Raw genomic sequence first — 19755 nt, 5'->3', positions numbered from 1 at the left:
CTCCTAGTCTTCTCCCCTTTGTCCTTTGAGCCGTGAAGTCTAGTGTACAAGGGAGTCTGAGAATGAGCCAGGTCCCACCTCTGCTTCCTCTATCATGTTTCTGTGAATCGAAGACTGTTCCCTTCATCCTACGTCCCCCATGTCAGCCTGTCCTTCCTTGTTTTTCAGGGTCACAAAGGCAACAGAGGTGACTCGATCGATGTAAGTTGCATGCATGCAGCACAAGTCATTGTCTGTAAGTCTTTTGTCTGCTGTCCTTACACCTTCTTTTTTTCCTTTTGAAGCAATGTGCCCTCGTCCAGAGCATCAAAGATAAATGTCGTAAGTATATGGCTTCCGGCTGTCAGGGGAACACTTTTATTTTGACATATGAAGTTCTCATACGGTGGAGTGACTTTCCCTCTCTCTGTTCCTTTGTAGCTTGCTGCTATGGTAAGTTCATTTCAGTGGTGTGACTTCCTTCGAGGAAAGAAGGCCCCTCTTCCAGTAAGTAAAGTTTGTCTTTGAAACCCCTCCCCTTCCCCAGGGCCCTTGGAGTGCCCCGTGTTCCCCACGGAACTGGCCTTTGCTTTGGACACCTCTGAGGGGGTCACCCAAGATACCTTTAGCCGAATGAGGGACGTGCTCTTGAAAATCGTGGGCGACTTGACCATTGCCGAGAGCAACTGCCCAAGGGGGGCCCGCGTGGCGGTGGTCACCTATAACAACGAGGTGACCACGGAGATCCGGTTTGCCGACTCCAAGAAGAAGTCCGTCCTCCTGGACAGGATCAAGAACCTTCAGGTGGCTCTGACGTCCAAGCAGCAGAGCCTGGAGACTGCCATGTCCTTTGTGGCCAGAAACACGTTCAAGCGAGTGAGGAATGGATTCCTGATGAGGAAAGTGGCCGTTTTCTTCAGCAATAAGCCCACGAGGGCATCCCCACAGCTCAGGGAGGCTGTGCTGAAGCTGTCGGATGCCGGGATCACGCCCTTGTTCCTCACCAGCCAGGAGGACCGGCAGCTGATCAACGCCCTGCAGGTCTGTGCCCGGCTGCTCTGTGACACCTCCTGCTGTCCTTCTTGGGTTCTGGGAAGGTTCTCAGGCATGGCCTCCCCCCTGCCCCCCCCCCCCAATGGTGTATCCATGACCCACAGTTTCTAGAAGGTCCTGGAGGACACTGATATGCTGAGAACTTCTCTAGTCGGGTTTCCAGGACAGCCTCTGGCTCCGGCACCAGGTCCTAGGCTCCCTCCTCATGTGTTGGAGGGAAATCTCCCAGGGAAGGAGATTGGTATTCTGTGACATTGACCCTGGAGGTCTTCCATTTCCTAGTGAGTTCCCAGACATTGGTGAGTCCAGCTCCCCAGGGTGTACTGCTGCTCAAACCATTCTTCAGCTGGGCTGGCACCCAAGGATCCGCTTGTGACATGGACACGGGCAACCTTGTCATTTGCTTGAATAACTTGTTTGTTACACTTAATCAATGATTATTTTCTCATTGTAAATTCTGGGCTTCTTGTTCAAGGGGTTGGATGGCGGGCACGAAGGGAGAGCTGGACCAGGAGTGAGGAGGCCCTGGCTCTGTTATCAGTCTACTCAGCACCTCGCTTTAGGTCTCTTACAGTAACATGGTCACGTCATTTCACCTCTCCGTGGCTTAGATTACTTACCTGTAGAAGCTGAGGCGGGTTGAGACGGGCTCCAAGATTTGTACTTCCAAGCTGGACAGTCTATGGTTTTCTCATTGCCTGTGTCAGCGAGAGGCAGCTGCGTCATTGCCAACATTTCTCAGGGTTTATTCTCCAAACCGCAGGCCAGTTGGGGCACAGAGCACTGGGCGTGGGATCCTGCATGGGCCACCAGCCATGTGCTCTTGTAAGGGGTGTGCTGTGTCGGCCGAGGGACCCAGAACCACACATGTGTTTAAAAACATAGTTTCAGCAAGTTCGAAAAATGAATTATTCATTAATTGAACTTAATTATTCATTAAATAAACAATTAGTGATGGTGTGCTGTGGTGGGCGGGAATTGTGAATCCTCTGGAAATGATTTAATCACTGCCTTGTCATTAAATCCCTTTTGAGACCTGGGAGAGAGATGAAGCAACAAAGCTAGTGCTTCCCAGTTATTATTATTGCAGAAAGTGATGGTATTATTTAAGCCCCCACTATTCGATAGAGGCTAGTCCCGGCATTTTACACACATTACCAAACTTAATCCCTCAAATAATTCTGTTGAGAATTTACTGTCATCCCATTTTATAGCTGAGGAAACTGAACCCCGGAGAGGCTAAATAATCTTGCTTCAGGTTCGGCAGAAAGTGCAGGAGTGGGATTCAAACTCCAGCTCATTTCAGCAGAAGAAAACCCGTGTTTTTCTACTAAACGCAGTGACTCTTCTAACCTCCCCTCTAAAACAGTGAGAAGATACTGGGCCTCTGGGAAGTTTGTTTTATTGATGTGGCTCTAATTTATTGTTCAGCTATATTTTGCAATAGTTACTGATTTTGAACATTCCTACTGAGTGTTTCCTTTTTTTTGACCAGATCAATAACACGGCTGTGGGGCACGCACTGGTCCTGCCCGCCAGGAGGGACCTCACGGACTTCCTGAAGAACGTCTTGACTTGTCACGTTTGCTTGGGTAAGGTGCTTCTCCAACGGGCACATCTGTCCAGTTGAAACTGCAGAACATACAGTCCATGGAGGGACATTTGAGCACATCACTGTCATCCGGGTAAAGGGCTGGAGTTAAGTGAGATTCATGGAGCCTGTTACTTACCATGTAGACACTACATGGTAGTTTACATGTTTAAAGTAGAGCCTCAAAACAGAGCTTCCCTTAGATGGAAAATGATTCGTTTTATAGGTAATGAAGGAGAACATGGGTTCTACTTCAATTTTGACCTTGGAGCCTAGATTTTAATTATCTGGCTTTGGGACTTTCTAGAGTACATTTCTTCAAACAGTGGCAAAAAAAGTAAGGTTCCTTTCTTTCCCTCCCCTCCCTATACTTTCCCTCCCTTTCCTTCCCCTCCCTTCCCCTCCCCCCCTTCCTCTTCTCCCCTCTCCTTTCCCTCCCCTCTCCTTTACCTCCCCCCCTCCCTTCTCCTCTCCTTTCCCCATCCTTTCCCTCCTTCCTCCCTCTCTCCCTTCCTTTTTAATGCCAATGCCACAGAATACCAACAAAATTTAACTTGTTTTATTTAGTAAGCATTCTATGATGAAAATGGGAATCTGACCACAACAATATTGACAAGATATAACTAGATTTCTACGTTCTGTGACAGTTTCAGCTGTCCGGGCTCCCAGCAGATTGATTGGTCATATCTCGCTGTAGAGTCCCAATATAAACGGCTGCCATGCTTCTTTCTAGACATCTGCAACATTGACCCATCCTGTGGATTCGGCAGCTGGAGGCCTTCTTTTAGGGACCGGCGAGCAGCAGGCAGTGATGTGGACATCGACATGGCTTTCATCTTAGACAGCTCTGAGTCCACCACCCTGTTCCAATTCAATGAGATGAAGAAGTACATAGGATACCTGGTCAGACAGCTGGACCTGAGCCCTGACCCCAAGGCTTCCCAACACTTTGCCCGAGTGGCCGTGGTGCAGCATGCACCCTATGAGTCCATGGGCAATGCCAGTGTGCCACCTGTAAAGGTGGAATTCTCCCTGACGGACTATGGCTCCAAGGAGAAGCTAATGGATGCCCTGGGCAACAGGATGGCACAGCTGCAGGGGACCAGGGCCTTAGGCCGTGCCATTGACTACACCATAGATCATGTCTTTGAAAGTGCACCCAACCCACGGGACCTGAAAATTGTGGTTCTGATGCTGACAGGGGAGGTACAGAAGCAACAGCTAGAGGAGGCCCAGAGAGCCATCCTGCAGGCCAAATGCAAGGGGTACTTCTTTGTGATTCTGGGCATTGGCAGGAAGGTCAACGTCAAGGAGGTATACAGCTTTGCCAGCGAGCCAAGTGATGTCTTCTTCAAGCTTGTGGATAAGGCCACTGAGCTCAACGAGGAGCCTCTCATGCGCTTTGGGAGGCTGTTGCCGTCCTTTGTCAGTAGTAAGTCTTGAGTCAGCATCGTGGGCCAAGCTTTCTGCCAGCCCACACCCTTGGGCAATGGGGGGAAGGGGCACAGGCATGGGAAAGACAACTAGTGTAATGATGTTTACTTTTTCATTCATTCAACAGGTAGGTATCAACACCCACAAGTCCCAGAACACTTTAACTTGCCAGGGTTGGCAGTGAGCACAAAGACAGAGACCCTGTCCTTGTTCACTTGTTTATTCAACCAAATTCCATTGAGCACCTCCCAACCATAGACAGTGTCCCTGAGAGTTTATAGTCTAGACGGCAGATGGGTCAAGTGCACATTTATTATGCATGATGTAATATCATGGCATGTCACAGAGAAGTATATCTTTCTTAAAAAAAATATATTTTATTAATTTTTTTACAGAGAGGAAGGGAGAAGGATAGAGAGTTAGAAACATTGATGAGAGAGAAGCATCGATCAGCTGCCTCCGGCACACCCCCAACCAGGGATGTGCCTGCAATCAAGGTACATGCCCTTGACTGGAATCGAACCTGGGACCCTTCAGTCCGCAGGCCGACGCTCTATCCACTGAACCAAACCGGTCAGGGCGAGAAGTATATCTTGATCAGGCTCATGGAAGCTTTTAGAAGAACTTGCCACCAACCCCGCCCTTGGAAACCTCTGGGTCTTTGCTGATGTGGCTCCCCCAGAGTGCTCTCCACCTCTGCTTCAGCAGCAGTTCCACATTCATCTTCCAAACTCACCTCCAGTTGCCCCTGCTCACCGTGGATGCTCCCCACTCCCAAGGCTTACTTGTTGTTAATCTGGATGCCACACTTACTGCATCTATCGCATGGCCCATTGGTCATCCATTGATGGGTTTATGATCACAGAGGACTGCATGGTCCTGAAGAAAGTGTTCCTTTTTAAAAAATATATTTTTTTATTTATTTCAGAGAGGAAGGAAGAGGGAGAGAGAGATAGAAACATCAATGATGAGAGAGAATCATTGATTGACTGCCTCCTGTATGCCCCCCACTGGGGATCGAGCCCGCAACCTGGGCATTTGCCCTTGACCGGAATTGAACCTGGGACCCTTTAGTCCTCAGGCAGATGCTCTATCCCACCGAACCAAAAGGCTAGGGTGAGAAAGTGTTTCATTCACTGTGTTCCCTTGAGCCTGGCACAGTGCTGGGCCCAGAGTTGTCACAGGAAGGTACACTGTATTTAACATATGAGAGAGATGTATAAAGTATGAATAAACATGCATATATGGAGAGTTGATTATTTAAGGTAAAGTCTAGTCCCTGAAAACAGCATTCACTTTTGTGAAGCCTGTGCCCCAAAAGTTTTAGGGGAGAACATCTGAAACAAAGGTAAGGCAGCAAGTTCACCCAGGCCATTGTCACTAACCTCAGAAGACGGGAAAAACAAACAAAAATCTTCTTAAACACAGCATTGAGAAAATATTCAAAGTAACTTGGTTATAGTTTGATGATTGAGGGTTTGGAACTGTTAAGTTCTGCACTTGAGTTTTCTCTTATTCCTATCTTTCTAATCACATTGAGTAAATATAATCTTTAACCAAATCACCCAAATATTGCTAAATACAAGATATTGGCTTAATATGTTTTATGGATCAAGTACCATTATACTTAATGTTCAGAACTCACTGGACTTAACTTGTCTGGAAGAATTAATTAAGTCCACAAATATTTATGGACTGAATACTATGTGATTCATTGAACTCATTAGCACATTAATTTTAATTTGCAAGGTATTTGCATACACTTAAAATATTTTTTTTTCTATTTCTCTCTAGGTGAAAATGCTTTTTACTTGTCCCCTGATATCAGGAAACAGTGCAGTTGGTTCCAAGGGGACCAACCGGCAAAGACTCTTGTGAAATTTGGTCACAAACAAGTGTAAGTGATTATAATAATTGTCCCACAAATTACAGTGCTAGGGGAAGTGCCGAGGTCCTCCAAGGACTAACATTATGGGGGGAGGACATAAAAATTCAGAAAATGTGACTTCCCTAAGGTCACATATGACATTCTTTTAGAACAGGGGTTGGGAATGTCCGGCCCATGGGCCATATCATTTGGTCTGGTCCTGCCAAGGAAATTGCAGGTGGAACTTGAAATTCAACAAATCTCGGAGCTTTTGTCATAGCAGCATAATTTTTAAGTTGATAATTTTGTATGGCTCAAGAATGATGTTATAAATATCTAACTGACACTTGGCAGAAAAATGGTTTCCCACCCCCGTTTTAGAAGAATCTGTTGTATCTGTTAGCTTTTGCTGCATAACAAATGACCCCAAATTTAGTGGCTTAAAACAACAATATTTTCTAATTTGCAATTCTGTGGGTTAGCAATTTTTGCCTGGGATCAGCTGGGCAGTTCTTCTGGCATCTACAGGGCTCACTTATATGCTTGTGGTCAGCTACTCATCAGCTGTGGACTGGTGGTCTAGGGTGGTCTCAGCTGGACGGCTCATCTGTGCTCCACAAGGTCTCTCAGTCTCTGTGGGGAAGCCTGGATTTGTCCACAGGTGACAGGGAAGGGTCATGAGAGAAGGCGGAAGTATGCAAGACCTCTTGGGGCCTGGGCTAAGATTGGCTCACTGTTACCTCTGCTACATTCTTTTGGTCAAAGCATGTCTAGAGGCCAGCCTTGCTAGACTTGAGGGTGGGAGCTGGACTTGGTGGGAGGACCTGCCACATCACATTAGGTACAGAGAGGGTGGGCAGTGAAGGCCCTGTGTCCAAGCGATCAACCATCTCGGGTGTGAAATGATTTCCTGTGGAAGGATTGGATACCTTCAGGAAAGAATGGACTCCAGATCTTCTTAAAATGATTAATGCTGTAATCACACAGCTGATGGTGGTAGCAAGTGGAGGCAATGTGCATGCTCCACCACGAAGGCTAATGAGAAGGTTGGGAGATGGGAGGGACTGTGGTACCCACAGTGATGCTGGCCACCTGGCACATGCTCAGTGACTGTATGCCCAGCTCTATCTGTGGTGCCAACTCCAGGAGCAGACGGGAGAGCAGTGTGGCTGTGTGACAGAGAGCCTGGTGAGGGGAATGTGGTGGCACGACCGAGCGCAGCAATGTGCCATCGATTGGTACCCTTCAAGAGAATGCAACAGTGTGCCATGCTCTGGGGGAGGAGGGGGTTCTGACTATGGCACCCAGATGATGTGTGGATTCGGATTATGTTTGAAATAGGAATGTCTTACTCCCGCTGACCTCTGGGGGGGGGGGGAGAGCCCACCTCTTCCTCCTACACGCCCTTCTCTCCATCACCCCTTACGCCCCTCAGCTCTTGCTTTTGTCCCCAGAGGGGATGCTTCAGATCTCAGTCTCATTAGTTGAGAATCATTACTAAAGCAGCCATGGCCCTTTTCTGGTGCTATGGTACTACCCTGTTGATCTTGGTCCATAGGTTCTCTTTTTCTAGCCTTAATTACCTTTATAATTCCTCTAGAACAGTGGTTCTCAACCTTCCTAATGCTGCGACCCTTTAATACAGTTCCTCATGTTGTGGTGACCCCCAATTTCATTGTTAAAAATTGAACATAATTAAAGCATAGTGATGAATCACAAAAACAATATGTAATTATATATGTGTTTTCCGATAATCTTAAGTAACCCCTGTGAAAGGGTCGTTTGACCCCCAAAGGGGTCGCGACCCACAGGTTGAGAACCACTGCTCTAGAACATTCCCAAAAGTTGGATCAACCTTATCCAGGAAAACAAAATAAACAAATCTAATATCTGAATTTGTATGATAACAATTTGAAAATATACTGCATATGACATGTAGTGTGATATATCTATAAAATAACAAATGTTCATGTCAGGGCAAGAAATGATCAAGGGGTGGGTCTGTGCCGTTGTGTTTAATTATGTTGCTGTTTTCTTTGGTGACTCGAATAGAACAAGAAATTATAAAAAAAATCAAAACAAAATCACACATACAAAACTTAATACCAACTAAAATGCACAATGAGCCTGGGAGTGAAAGCATACACCGACTTTATAATTTTCCAGCTCAACACAACATTTTGCTGAGTGGTCACTTTTTTATAACGAGGGCAGCTATTAACTGATTATTATTGTTAGCAATAAGAATAATTACCATCCTTTCAATATTTATTGTCTCTTTACTCTCACCCTGCTTTTATTTGATAAATTGAAGAGTTGTCAGATGTATTTATAGTACAATAGATGCTTCATTTTTAGTGATTGTTACTTTCCATGCTGTTCAGTATGTTCTCTGCGGCACAGATTCTATAGAGAAGGGATTTGAGATATGCAGGCCTATATGTAATACATAAAACAACTGCATGCATTTAATACAACAGCATGCTTTGCATAGCTCACTAGGCATGTCCCTGTCCATTTTAGATAGCGGGCAAAACTATAGATGGGTTGAAGCAAAATTTAATTTGTTTTAACAGAAACACACCGAATAATGTTACTTCAAGTCCTACATCCAAACCAGTGGCCGTGGTCAACCTGCCGGCCTCAAAGCCGGCTGCCTCAAGACCTGCAGCTGCAAGACCTGTGCCTGCCAAGCCTGAGGGCTCAAAGGTGGCCACAGTCAGACCTGCAGTGGCCGCAAAGCCCGTGGCAGCAGCAAAACCAGTGGCAGGAGCAAAACCTGTAGCAGGAGCAAAACCGGTGGCAGCAACAGCAAAGCCAGTGGCAGCAGCAAAACCGGTGGCAGAAACAGCAAAGCCAGTGGCAGCAGCAAAACCGGTGGCAGAAACAGCAAAGCCAGTGGCAGCAGCAAAGCCAGTGGCAGCAGCAAAACCGGTGGCAGAAACAGCAAAGCCAGTGGCAGCAGCAAAACCGGTGGCAGAAACAGCAAAGCCAGTGGCAGCAGCAAAACCGGTGACAGAAACAGCAAAGCCAGTGGCAGCAGCAAAACCGGTGGCAGAAACAGCAAAGCCGGTGGCAGCAGCAAAACCGGTGGCAGAAACAGCAAAGCTGGTGGCAGCAGCAAAGCCAGTGGCAGCAGCAAAGCCAGCAGCTGCAAGACCCCCTGCCATTACCAAACCAGTGGCAGCAAAGCCTGAGGCCCCCAAGCCCCAGGCAGCCAGGCCGGCCACCACCAAGCCAGCCACTGTGAAGCCCGCAGGTAAGCAAGCTGCTGGGAGGGCTGCCCCCTGACACCCACCTGTACTGTGTTCAAGGCAGGTCCCTCAAAGCCTGTTTACAAAGCCATTGAAATACAGTCACTGATCAGGGTTTTATACATCTGGGTGATTTGTACATCTAAAAGGTGCTGGTCAGAGCAGGGAATTGTCAAAACATGGCCTGTTTTCTATATTAGAAAGAGATCTCTCACTACATGTGAGGCTGGTGAGCTCCATGCAGAACAGGCAAAAGGGCTCTCCCGCTTCCCCCACTCCCACCCGAGCCCACACCTGTTCATTCTCTCTGGGAAGTTCACAGGCGGGCATGACCCCTCTCTCCTGGAAACCCAGATCTTAAGCAAAAGGGATGAGTTCTAAGCAGAAGTAGAGTTTGGGGCCCCATTTAGGGAGTGAGAGTGAAAGAAAAAGCCTGTTGTCAGCTCTTGAGCCATGGGCTGTGCTTGGATTCTGGAGCCAGACCTGCCTCCCATATGATACGATTCCAGGAGATCTGCAAGGAGTTTTGTGATTGCGGACTTTGTCCTGCTGCGAAGCACATACCCATAGAAAAGAGGCCCCTCGCTGCCTGGTGGTTAGCTCAGCAACCTGGACAGTCAGCCACCCCACAGGCTGAGCCTTGTGCCAGGCCTGTCCATGGGAAAAGCAGGCTCCAGGCTGAAGGAGAAATCGGGCAGAGGGGAGCCATGAGGCCCAGAGGGTGTTATTTTATTTTTTCCTTAAAAAAGATGTTAGAAGATACTATAGAGCAGTGGTTCTCAACCTTCTGGCCCTTTAAATACAGTTCCTCATGTTGTGACCCAACCATAAAATTATTTTCGTTGCTACTTCATAACTGTAATGTTGCTACTGTTATGAATCATAATGTAAATATCTGATATGCAGGATGTATTTTCATTGTTCGTGACCCACAGGTTGAGAAGTGCTGCTATAGAGTATCACAAGCTGTACAGAAAGGTGAAGGCAGAATGCATGTGCTCCTAATAAGGTCATGGACATAGTCTTCATGTTATGAACAGAAAGCAGAGATTCCTTTAGAAGAATTTCATGTCATGCCCTAAGGTTTCATGACTCAATATATTTAAAATCCTGGGGTTCACGCCATAGTGAGCACATTTCAGATAGCACACGGGACCATGAATTTTCATAGTATCCTTTAATAAGAGAGATTGTCAGAAGGAAAAAGGGGGAGTTATGTACCTTGCTGATGGATAATGCAAGTTTTAATTACTATGAATCATTTCACATCTCATCTACATTGGTAGAAGACCAATATTTCCCAGGAACATGAACAAGAAACTGGTTCCCTGCCTCATCTCGCTTTCTGGTCAACTGTCTACTGATACACATCCCTCAGCTTTCGTCTCTTGCCTGCCTGTCTCCGTCACCTGGGGTTTTATTTATCTGTCCCCACACTGTGTTTGGTCTTTTCTAGTCAAGGCTGCCCGAGAGGTCCAGGTGCTGGAGATCACCGAGAACAGCGCCAAACTCCACTGGGAGAGGCCGGAGCCCCCCAGCCCTTACTTTTATGACCTCACCGTTACCTCGGCCCACGACCAGTCCCTAGTTCTGAAGCAGAACCTCACGGTCACGGACCGCGCCATCGGGGGCCTGCACGCCGGGCACACGTACCATGTGGTGGTAGTCTGCTACCTGAGGTCTCAGGTTAAGGCCGTCTACCGTGGAAGTTTCAGCACAAGTGAGTACGGGGTCCATTTAAGAAAAGTTGGTACCTGACTTGTACATGAATGTCGACAGGACATACAGGGAACAATTCATATTCATTGAATCTGTTCTGAAATAACAAGGTTAAAACAAAATCCTTTATAAACAAATGAATGGAAGATGGGGTACCTTGTGACCTCTTGCCCTGCCTTTGGGGTCCTGGAAGAAACCAGATCCGTTTGGCCTGGGTGCCGCCCTTCCCCTGTGAGAAAGAAATATGCCCATGTAACCTGGGCTGGGCTCGATGCCCATCACCTCTGTGTTTCAGAAGCACATTTCCATGTTCAGTGAACAGAAAACACCACCAAAGGTCCCCGGCTCCTTAGGGAGTAACCAGCTGGGGGGTCACAGGCATCCTTGGCCACCGCAGAAAGGACCCCAGAGTTTCCCTCCCCTACCCCCCATGCTCCGGCTCTGCCCTGGCTCTTCCACAGCCCCAAGGCCTGGCGCTGCAGCTTCTCCAGCCTCTAAATTACTCATGCCCCACCTCCTTTCTAAGTTCTTCTTGTCCCCCACTTTCTTCCTGACCCTGGCTTCTCTGGGGTGTGGAGGGGGAGGCTCACCTTCTTCCTCTTCCGGCCAGCGTTATTCAGATCAAAGAACTGTGCTCGAGGGAAGGGGATTCCCACCAGCCATCATGTAATCCACGAAGATAAAGAGTCCAAAGGCCCTTCCACCCCAGGGATCTGTTTTCTCGGCTAGAAACAGAAGAGTTTACATTGGGAAATGAGAAGATTTGTTCAAACAGAGATTTGCTCTGTTTGCTTGTTGAGATGAATTGAACTAGCAGACAGCAGACATCAGGACTCTGTGTATGGATTTCTTGGGTCCCTGTGTTTCAGCGGCCCACACTTATCTTAATCCAGAGAGGCAAGCTTGCCTCATCCCTAAGGATTCCCTGGTCCTTCAGTGTCTGAGTTACCTACTAGTTGCATGTGTTTTTCTTTTATAGGGGAAACTCAGCCTCCACCTCCACAACCAGCAAGGCCGGCCTCTAGTTCAACCTTCAATCTCATGGTGAGCACAGAACCGCTGGCTGAGAATGAAATAGGTGAGTTGTGACAACATTCGGTCCATTAGCAGCACCAGTATGGCCTTCTCACAAACAGTTACTGCCCTTGCATTTTGGATACTCTGTCACCTGCTGAGGTTCTAACTCTCAGAGCAGGATGACTTCTACGGGGAAAGTTCCATATCCACTTGGCGTGGCCCAGCATGGGCTCATTCTGCATATTCCAAGCTATCCCTGGAACCTTACCTTGCTCATCCCCAGGCTCTTGGAGAAAATTGGATGGGAGTTGCTTTGGGCACTGCAGCCAGGAATCCATGTATTGTTTATCACTTTTCTCATATTGGGACTAGTGTGGATTTGTGTGGTCTATGATGCTACAACGAGTAGAGTGTCACCCATTCAGTGATCCAATCTAATAAAAAGTGCTCAGGCCCTAGCCAATTTGGCTCAGTGAATAGAGTGTCAGCCTGCAGACCAAAGGGTCCCAGGTTTGATTCCGGTCAAGGGTATGCACCTTGGTTGCAGACGCCTCCCCAGCTTGGGTCCTGGTCAGGGCTCATGCAGGAGGCAACCAACCGATGTGTTTCCCTCACATCGATGTTTCTCTCTATCTTTCCCTCTCTTTTGTAAAAATCAACTCTCCCTAAAAATCAATGGAAAAATATCCTTGGGTGAGGACCAACAACAAGAACAAACTGCTCAGAGAGACACAAGACATACAGATGAGGACCCATGGCAGACGGGTTTGGAAATGTCCCATAGGATTTGTGTTCTGGTCCCAATTTCCTAAGCACATACCTGGCTCGGTCTCTCATACCACTCTCTGTGTGCCCGAGACAAGTGAGTGCACGTTTGACGTTTAACCAGGGACCAGCTGGGCATGTTCCTGGACTGGCCACTGTTCCTTGCTTCTTTTCCTGGCCAGTGGGACTCTCTCAGACCTGTAATCCCTCGCTGAGCAGAGCACGAGCTCTAGTCATTCACCCTCGAGGAACCGATGACTGACATAGTCGACATGCTTTGCTTTCGAGTGTTCTCCTAAAAGATGTTGCTACTAATATCCAAAGTCCAAATTCCATGTTTTATAGGCCCCAGAGCACAAGGTTTTCCTAAAAGTGGGGACAGTTCATTATTTTTCAGTGTGTTGGCCACAGTCAGGAGGAGGAAGGCATAGCTCTTTCTGGTGTTTATTTCTGTACCTGACTATGATAAAGGGCATTTGCTGGGGCCCAGCTGCTCAGTCCCGTGCTGGACTTGAAAGCAGCTGTGCTTTCTCCATATGTTTTGCATCGTCAGCAGCAACAGCACATCATTTTTTCAGTTATCTACTAGGATTCCTCATTTTACTCTTTCCACTGTAAGTTTTTAAGGTGCTATTTGTTTCTCCATTTTACCATTTCTGTAGGGTCTGCACCCTGTCTCTTCTGTGTTCAAATAAAATTGGGTGGTTTCTGACTCCATACTTGGGAGTAGAGGCTTCTTGATTCTTTAATTTTTTTCTAGTTAAAACCTTCTCTGTTGCTAGAATACATTATTCCATCAATGGACTTTCCCTATGTCCGTGGATATGTGTCTATATCTATAATCTGTATCTCTATTTACATTTACATGTATACATCTACATTGTTCCTCTCTCTCTTGCTCTCTCTCCATCATCTATCTATCATCGATTCATATAGCCACAATCCATAATGACATGTAGCCTCAGTCATTATAAGAAAGAAGGTAACTGAGTCAGTACAGGAACTGTGAAACTGTTATGCACATATATGTATCATAAGGGAAATAAATGAACTACTTAGAGGACTGAAAAAAAGTTTAGAATAGTTTGCCTTTGAAAACAAGTTTAGAAATTGGTCGGTGTTAGGGACAGCCACGTTTTTCAAGCTCCTCAAGTCTTTCTAATGGAAAAATGGATTGAAAAACAAGAAATTGTCTCCTCTGGATGTAAATGTATGGGAATGATTCAGGAGTTCAGGGCAGATTTTATAAAAACTTTTAATGTTATGATTTTCAACTCAAATGGAAAATAGTGGAAGTAGGAATGTGGAATTGAGGATGGGTTGGAGAAGAAAACTTAAGTTTCAACCCTTTGATTTCTGATCATAAGCAGTTTTCTGAGTCCTGCAACAAGGGACCTGGGGAAGCCTGTGTCCCCTGCACTGGGCACCTGAGCTCCTAGCCACTCCAGCTCCACTCCCGAGGGACCTCCATGAGGCTTCCCCACAAGCTGCTTGAGCTGAGAGACGCCACAAAGAGCTTATAGAAATCCCCCAAAGACACGGGTCAGGACAGATGGGCTGATAATGTCAGAGTCACCGACATCTGTGTATATTGTTTCTCACCCATTGATAAGTTTACTCCTTAAAGAGTATGTGAAATGTAAAATTTCTAGCAAATTCTGTGCTTCAGTGAGAGAAAATGACTGGGTGTAAACTACGCAGCAATTTGGGGGATGTTTTTGGCTCTCTTATGTGTGGTCTAGAAGAGCCAAGAATATATAAACAGTGTTTAGTTAATATAAACAGCACAATCTTTAAACAAGAGTCTGGCTGGGCTGGTCATTTTCATTTTTCTTTCTTTCTTTCTTTCTTTCTTTCTTTCTTTCTTTCTTTCTTTCTTTCTTTCTTTTTTTTTTTTTAAAAGACTGAGACACAGATTCAAAAATAAGAGGGTGTTTTCAATCCAGACATTTGTCCCTTAGGTCTCCTCTCTCCCTGTGATAGAGAAAAGAATTTTTGAAATTGCGGCTTGTGTGGCTGTCAAGGCTCCCGGGAGTCTGTTTGGATGAATCTAAACCTCTGTCCTGCGTTCTGATGAGCCATAATGGTCAAACCCAGGACCTGAATGTCCCTTCACCATCTCATATGGTGGGCTTCCCACCAAGTGATTCCCACCAGCGTGAAGACACAAGTTCCCGGGTTTGCTTCAGATCGGGGCCTCGTGGGACTGATCCTCACGGGATTCTGAGCCTCAGTCCTGTGTACCTTGGAGTCTGGTCCATCATGTAGTAGACCCAGCTTTGGGTCTCTCCCTAAGGCTCCATTTTTCTTTCTTAATATCTGTCAGGACCGTGCATGCTGACCACCTCTGCTGGGGGCGGCCCACGCAGCTGTGGGTAAAAGCCCTGCGTGGGGAGGGCTGGTGAGTCAGGCAGTTCGCCACTCACGGAAACATGTGGCACCGTCCACGCCAGGGATCTTTGTGGAAAGGTTTACGTTTTCCAGACTCTCAGATAACAGTTGACATTAGTGCCTCTCTTTCCCAGCAGGGACCTGCAGTTTGCCAGGAAGTCTGTAAACAGACGTTTTCCCGAGTGTGAGCGGGAGGTCCTCCCAGGCTCTGCGAGCGCGGCTTCAGCGGGCAGCTGGGCCGCATCAGGCGTGTGCACTCAAAATCAGCTTCCTTAACTGGACAAAGAATGCCCCTGCCTTCAGAGCCGCTTGGCTCTGCGGCGTTTTTGCTGTTGTGAATTTTACATCAGTGTCAACACATCTTTTTCCTTACTTGTTTAATTTGGCCGGTCACAAAGGCACTGGGCTACAGGCACACACACACATACACACATGCACACACGCATACATACACACACAGACAGACACATACATACACACACAGACACTCATGTACGTACATACAGACACTCATAAGTTTTTCACTTTAATTTTTATTTTCAATCTAGTTGGCTTGTAGTGAAATGGACAGCCTTATTTTTGAATTATATTCTGACAGTATTAGTTGTTATTTTGCCAGGGAGTGGAACACTCCAAGGTTGGAAAACTTGGGCTCTTCTCTGAGGATTCAGCGGTGAGGGAATTGGAGAGTGGCTGACCCAGGGGTTGGAAAGGGAAACAGCTCATTTTACCTTAAGTCAGTGGTTCTCAACCTTGGCTGCACATTAGAATCACCTGGGAATCTTTTTAAAATCCTGATTTCTGGGCCTCATCCTCAGGAAATTCTGTTTCTTTGTTACTAATGTTGTGGCCTCACCCCATAACAAAGAAACAGAATTTCCGGAGGAGGAGGCCCAGAAATCGGGATTTTAAAAAGATTCCCAGGTGATTCTAATGTGCAGTCAAGGTTGAGAACCACTGCCTTAAATTATCCAGTAATGAAGGAGAGCTGACATTGGGATTTCGAGTGCAGTTCATTGACCCCTTTAGCCGGTACAATTGTATTTGTTGCTTACGAAGCTCTGAGTGTTTACAAAGCTCATTTGACAGAGGGGAAACTGAAGCTTGGGGAGCTGTGGGGAGTTTCCCCCTCACTCTTCTCTTTCTCCCTCCAGCAGCCTTGTGATGAGACCTTCAGCCCCTGGCACTGGGGATAGTCACCCACGGGCTCTAATGATGTGTTTTCTCCTCTCGTTGTTAAAGATATCTGTAAGCTGCCCAAAGAAGAAGGAACGTGCAGAAATTTTGTGTTGAAATGGTACCACAACGCGCAGACCAAGACCTGTGGGAGGTTCTGGTATAGAGGGTGCGGTGGAAACGAGAACAGATTCGATTCACAGGAAGAATGCGAGAAGGTTTGCTCTCCTGGTAAGTGACTTCCTTCTGTGTTTGTGGTGTTCTAAATAAGATAAGAGACCCAGGGCAGTAATTCACCTTTATTAAAGATATTTGAATTGCAGTAATTATGGTGGATATAAAGCAAAAAATAGATTGTATTTTTAGATGAGGGAGATATTCAAATAAAGCACATGAAAGGAACTTTCTGAATGATTAATATTTCTTAAATACTTCCTCATATCCTCGTATTTTTGTCAATGAAGAAACACATGGCCAATTACTCCACACTACTGGAAATATTATGAAGTCCCTGTTATTCATAAAATATTGTAATAAACATGATTATTAGGGAAATAGTACAACGAACAATTGTAGATAACACCAACGATAACTAATCCCATCTACTCATCTTTAAGTAATTGTGCTTCCTCTAAGCAATATTGATCTTGGGGCCACCCGAAATCACCATTACGATGGGTGATTCGATTGGTAATAAAACAGGCCATCTTCACCCAGAGCCTGGGCCCATGTTACGAAGGTGGCAGGGGTGGGTGTTCAGTTTGCATGAAGACTTGGCCAGGGGTGCAGGCAAGAGAAGGCTTGGCTTGAAGGAGAGCCCCCACCCCCAGGCCTAGAAGCCCTGGGCAGCCAGGGAAGGCTGAGCAGGACAGTGAGCGATGGGTGATGAAAACCAGGGGCTGTGAGATCATTTCATGTCAGTAATATGGCTTTTCCTCCTCTCTGTCTGCCCGCCCCCTCTGTCGATGCTCAGGGCTTGTCAACCCCAAAGTCATGGCTGTGATCGGGACCTAAGCATGGCCGACCAGGGACACGTACCTCTTGAAGAAGAAGGAGCCAGCCATGTCCAAGCCGTCTTCATAGAAGCTCCGGGTATTGATTCCCTGGCACCGTACCATTTCATGCTTTGATTTACACTCGAACTTGGGGAGCCGTCTGCCGCACGACCTATCAACATGGTGCTAGTGTGCCTGTGGGCCCACGCTCTGGTCCCCAGGCAGTGACCACGTATACTTTGAACGTGTGTAATAGCCACTGCTGGTGTCTATGTGAACATGTCTAAACATTCAAATCCCCTCTGCAGTTTCATGTTCTGCCTGTTCCAGGCAGACATAAGGTCTAGAAAACAGCCCCCAACTTCACAGCTACTCTCTATCCTTCCGCTTGGTTCGTCTCTTCCCCTCCCAGTTAAGCATGACTTTAGATGGATAGCCTGTTCTGGCGAATAAACAACTACCCAATGTTTCCATTTTTCTCCCCAAATCCTGGATTAGAGTCCAAGAGAACTTTCTTTTTCTAAAGCCTCTAACAAACCATCTGGTTGGAAGGAAGCAGAATCTCTTAATCTCTGTGCACTGCTAAGGGACCAATGCCTTCATTAAAGAGTGAAAAGAAAGTCATAATAGAGAATATTTTTGGCATTCCTCTAATGTTGTGTTTTTTTTGTTTATTTTTTGGTGCAGGGGTGGGTGGGGTCTAATTTTAATTTTAAAGTTTTTAGGAAATTTATACAAAGAAACTTTTTAATAAAGTATATGGAAAGTGTCTTGGGTTTGGTGTTATTCGCTGTCTTGTTTCTAGAATCACCCGAGGCCAGGCTGGTGGTCCTGAGTACCACCCTTCTGTTTCCAGTGGAGGGGGCTAGAGAGCTCTCTGAGACAGTGTAGGAGACCAGCTGGGTCCGGCCCAGGGCTCCAGCACCCTGCGACCACCTGGACCACATTCCTGGCTTAGGACTCCTGCAGTCTTTCTGGTCTTAAGAATCAGGCTGGCTTTCATGCTCTCCTCTAACTTCTGGTGGGGCCCCAGAGCCTTGGCCTCCTTCGGTTGGTTTGCTCCCCTTTTTATCCTCTATGAGTAGCTGAGAGATGATGTGTAGGTGGCCCAGGGAACCCCATCCCTTTTCTGGAGTCTCAAAGAGAAAGCAGAATGTCTTTCAATTTCTTCCTTAAAGACCTTTGTCTCCTCCTGTCTTCAGACATAACACAAGAAGCAAACAAATGCATTGTTAGGTGGTCACTGCATTCCAAGGAGAAAGGAGACGGGATTTGTTTGAGACCATGTCTCCCCTGGTAGACAGAGCTCCCAGGACCCGGGTGTGGGCAGAGCTGCTGTATGTGAGATCCGAGTGAATCTGTCAGTTATTCTATTGAGAAGGGAGCTGGGAGGAGTGTGTTGAGCTGGGGACAGGAGAGAAGACCGGGGACCACAGACACCACTCCCTGCAATTGCCACCCAGGTTCCTAAGTTCTCACAGTGCCCTCCAGGTGAGCCCACCTGCACAGGACTGGTGGAAAGCGGAGCTCTCTGCCCCAGTCCGTGTGGGAGAGGGCCAAAGCGCATTGACCAGTGGAAGGAGGACACCTCTGTTGGAAATTGCAGGAACCTGGGGGAGCACTCAGGACTCCACAGTCCATGACATCAGGGATTTGATTTTACCAGCATCCCATGGCGACTGAGATGGCCTGGTTGGACATCAGGGCAGTTTCAGGGGAAATGCAAAGTTCTGGGGACTCCTTAGAAGCTCCCACAGTCAGGAGGGCCTGGACCACTTCTGTCCTCTAGATAAGGCCAACCCTCCTAACCTTCGAAGAGCCTCCTTTGTAGCATGAGACCGACAAAGAGCCCAGTGGGGTCATGAATTCCCTTCAGATGGATACTGGCCCTGGGTGGGAAGCATGCGTTCTGGGATCTTCTCAGCGACAGCCACCCAAATTCTCCAGCCCCATGGGAACAGCCCCTTCCACCTGAATGTGCATGTGCACCTCCCCTCGGGCTCACCCAAGTCCATCTCATTGGAGCAAGGACACACTTGTAGAGGGGCTAGGGAAAGGAGTGTCCCTGGTGCACTGGGGTGCGGGTGGGGGGGGGTGGGGCATAGCAGGAAAGAGTCTATCTGTTTGCTCGGGCTCCATAACCAACTACTACAAACTGGGTAGCTTCAAACAACAGACATTTCCTCTCTCACAGTTCTGGAGGCTGGAAGTCCAAAATCAAGGTGTTGGCAGGGCCGAGCTACCCTAAAATCTGTAGGGGAACTTCTCCTTGCCTTTTCCTACCTTTTGGTAATTTCTTGGGTTGCCACCACAAGCCTCCCATCTCTGCCTGTGTCTTCACGTGGCTTCTTCCTGTGTCTTTGCCTTTACAAGGCCGTCTTCTTACATTGGATGAGGGACCCACCCTATTCCAGTGTGACCTCACCTTAACTAATTCTATCTGCCATGTATTTTCAAATAAGGTTACATCTTGAGGTACTAGGGGCTAGAACTTCAGCTCATGTTTTTATTGGG

The 19755-nt window shown here is 47.1% G+C and overlaps 1 protein-coding gene across 5 annotated transcripts in view; it reads left to right on the top strand.

Annotated features, from left to right (window-relative positions):
* Positions 1-18016, top strand: part of COL6A3 (collagen type VI alpha 3 chain) — a 74955-nt gene extending 56939 nt beyond the window's left edge. For 4 of the 5 annotated variants that reach the window (XM_036319614.1, XM_036319613.1, XM_036319616.1 and 1 more), the window contains 12 exons: positions 169-201; positions 285-321; positions 421-432; positions 527-1020; positions 2528-2624; positions 3357-4055; positions 5852-5954; positions 8501-9183; positions 10635-10898; positions 11877-11975; positions 16313-16477; positions 17220-18012. In XM_036319614.1, the coding sequence (XP_036175507.1) occupies positions 169-201; positions 285-321; positions 421-432; positions 527-1020; positions 2528-2624; positions 3357-4055; positions 5852-5954; positions 8501-9183; positions 10635-10898; positions 11877-11975; positions 16313-16477; positions 17220-17260 (2727 nt within the window). In that variant the 3' untranslated portion in view covers positions 17261-18012. Of the gene's footprint in view, positions 1-168; positions 202-284; positions 322-420; positions 433-526; positions 1021-2527; positions 2625-3356; positions 4056-5851; positions 5955-8500; positions 9184-10634; positions 10899-11876; positions 11976-16312; positions 16478-17219 lie in introns of all 5 variants that reach the window. The other variant, XM_036319612.1, reaches the window with a different exon arrangement.
* Positions 18017-19755: the final 1739 nt, after the last annotated feature.

The sequence above is a fragment of the Myotis myotis genome, unplaced genomic scaffold, assembly GCF_014108235.1.
Source record: "Myotis myotis isolate mMyoMyo1 unplaced genomic scaffold, mMyoMyo1.p scaffold_m19_p_8, whole genome shotgun sequence".
NCBI classification, from domain to species: domain Eukaryota; kingdom Metazoa; phylum Chordata; class Mammalia; order Chiroptera; family Vespertilionidae; genus Myotis; species Myotis myotis.
Note: the sequence above shows the minus strand (reverse complement) of the source record. Positions and strands in the feature narration are given on the sequence as shown.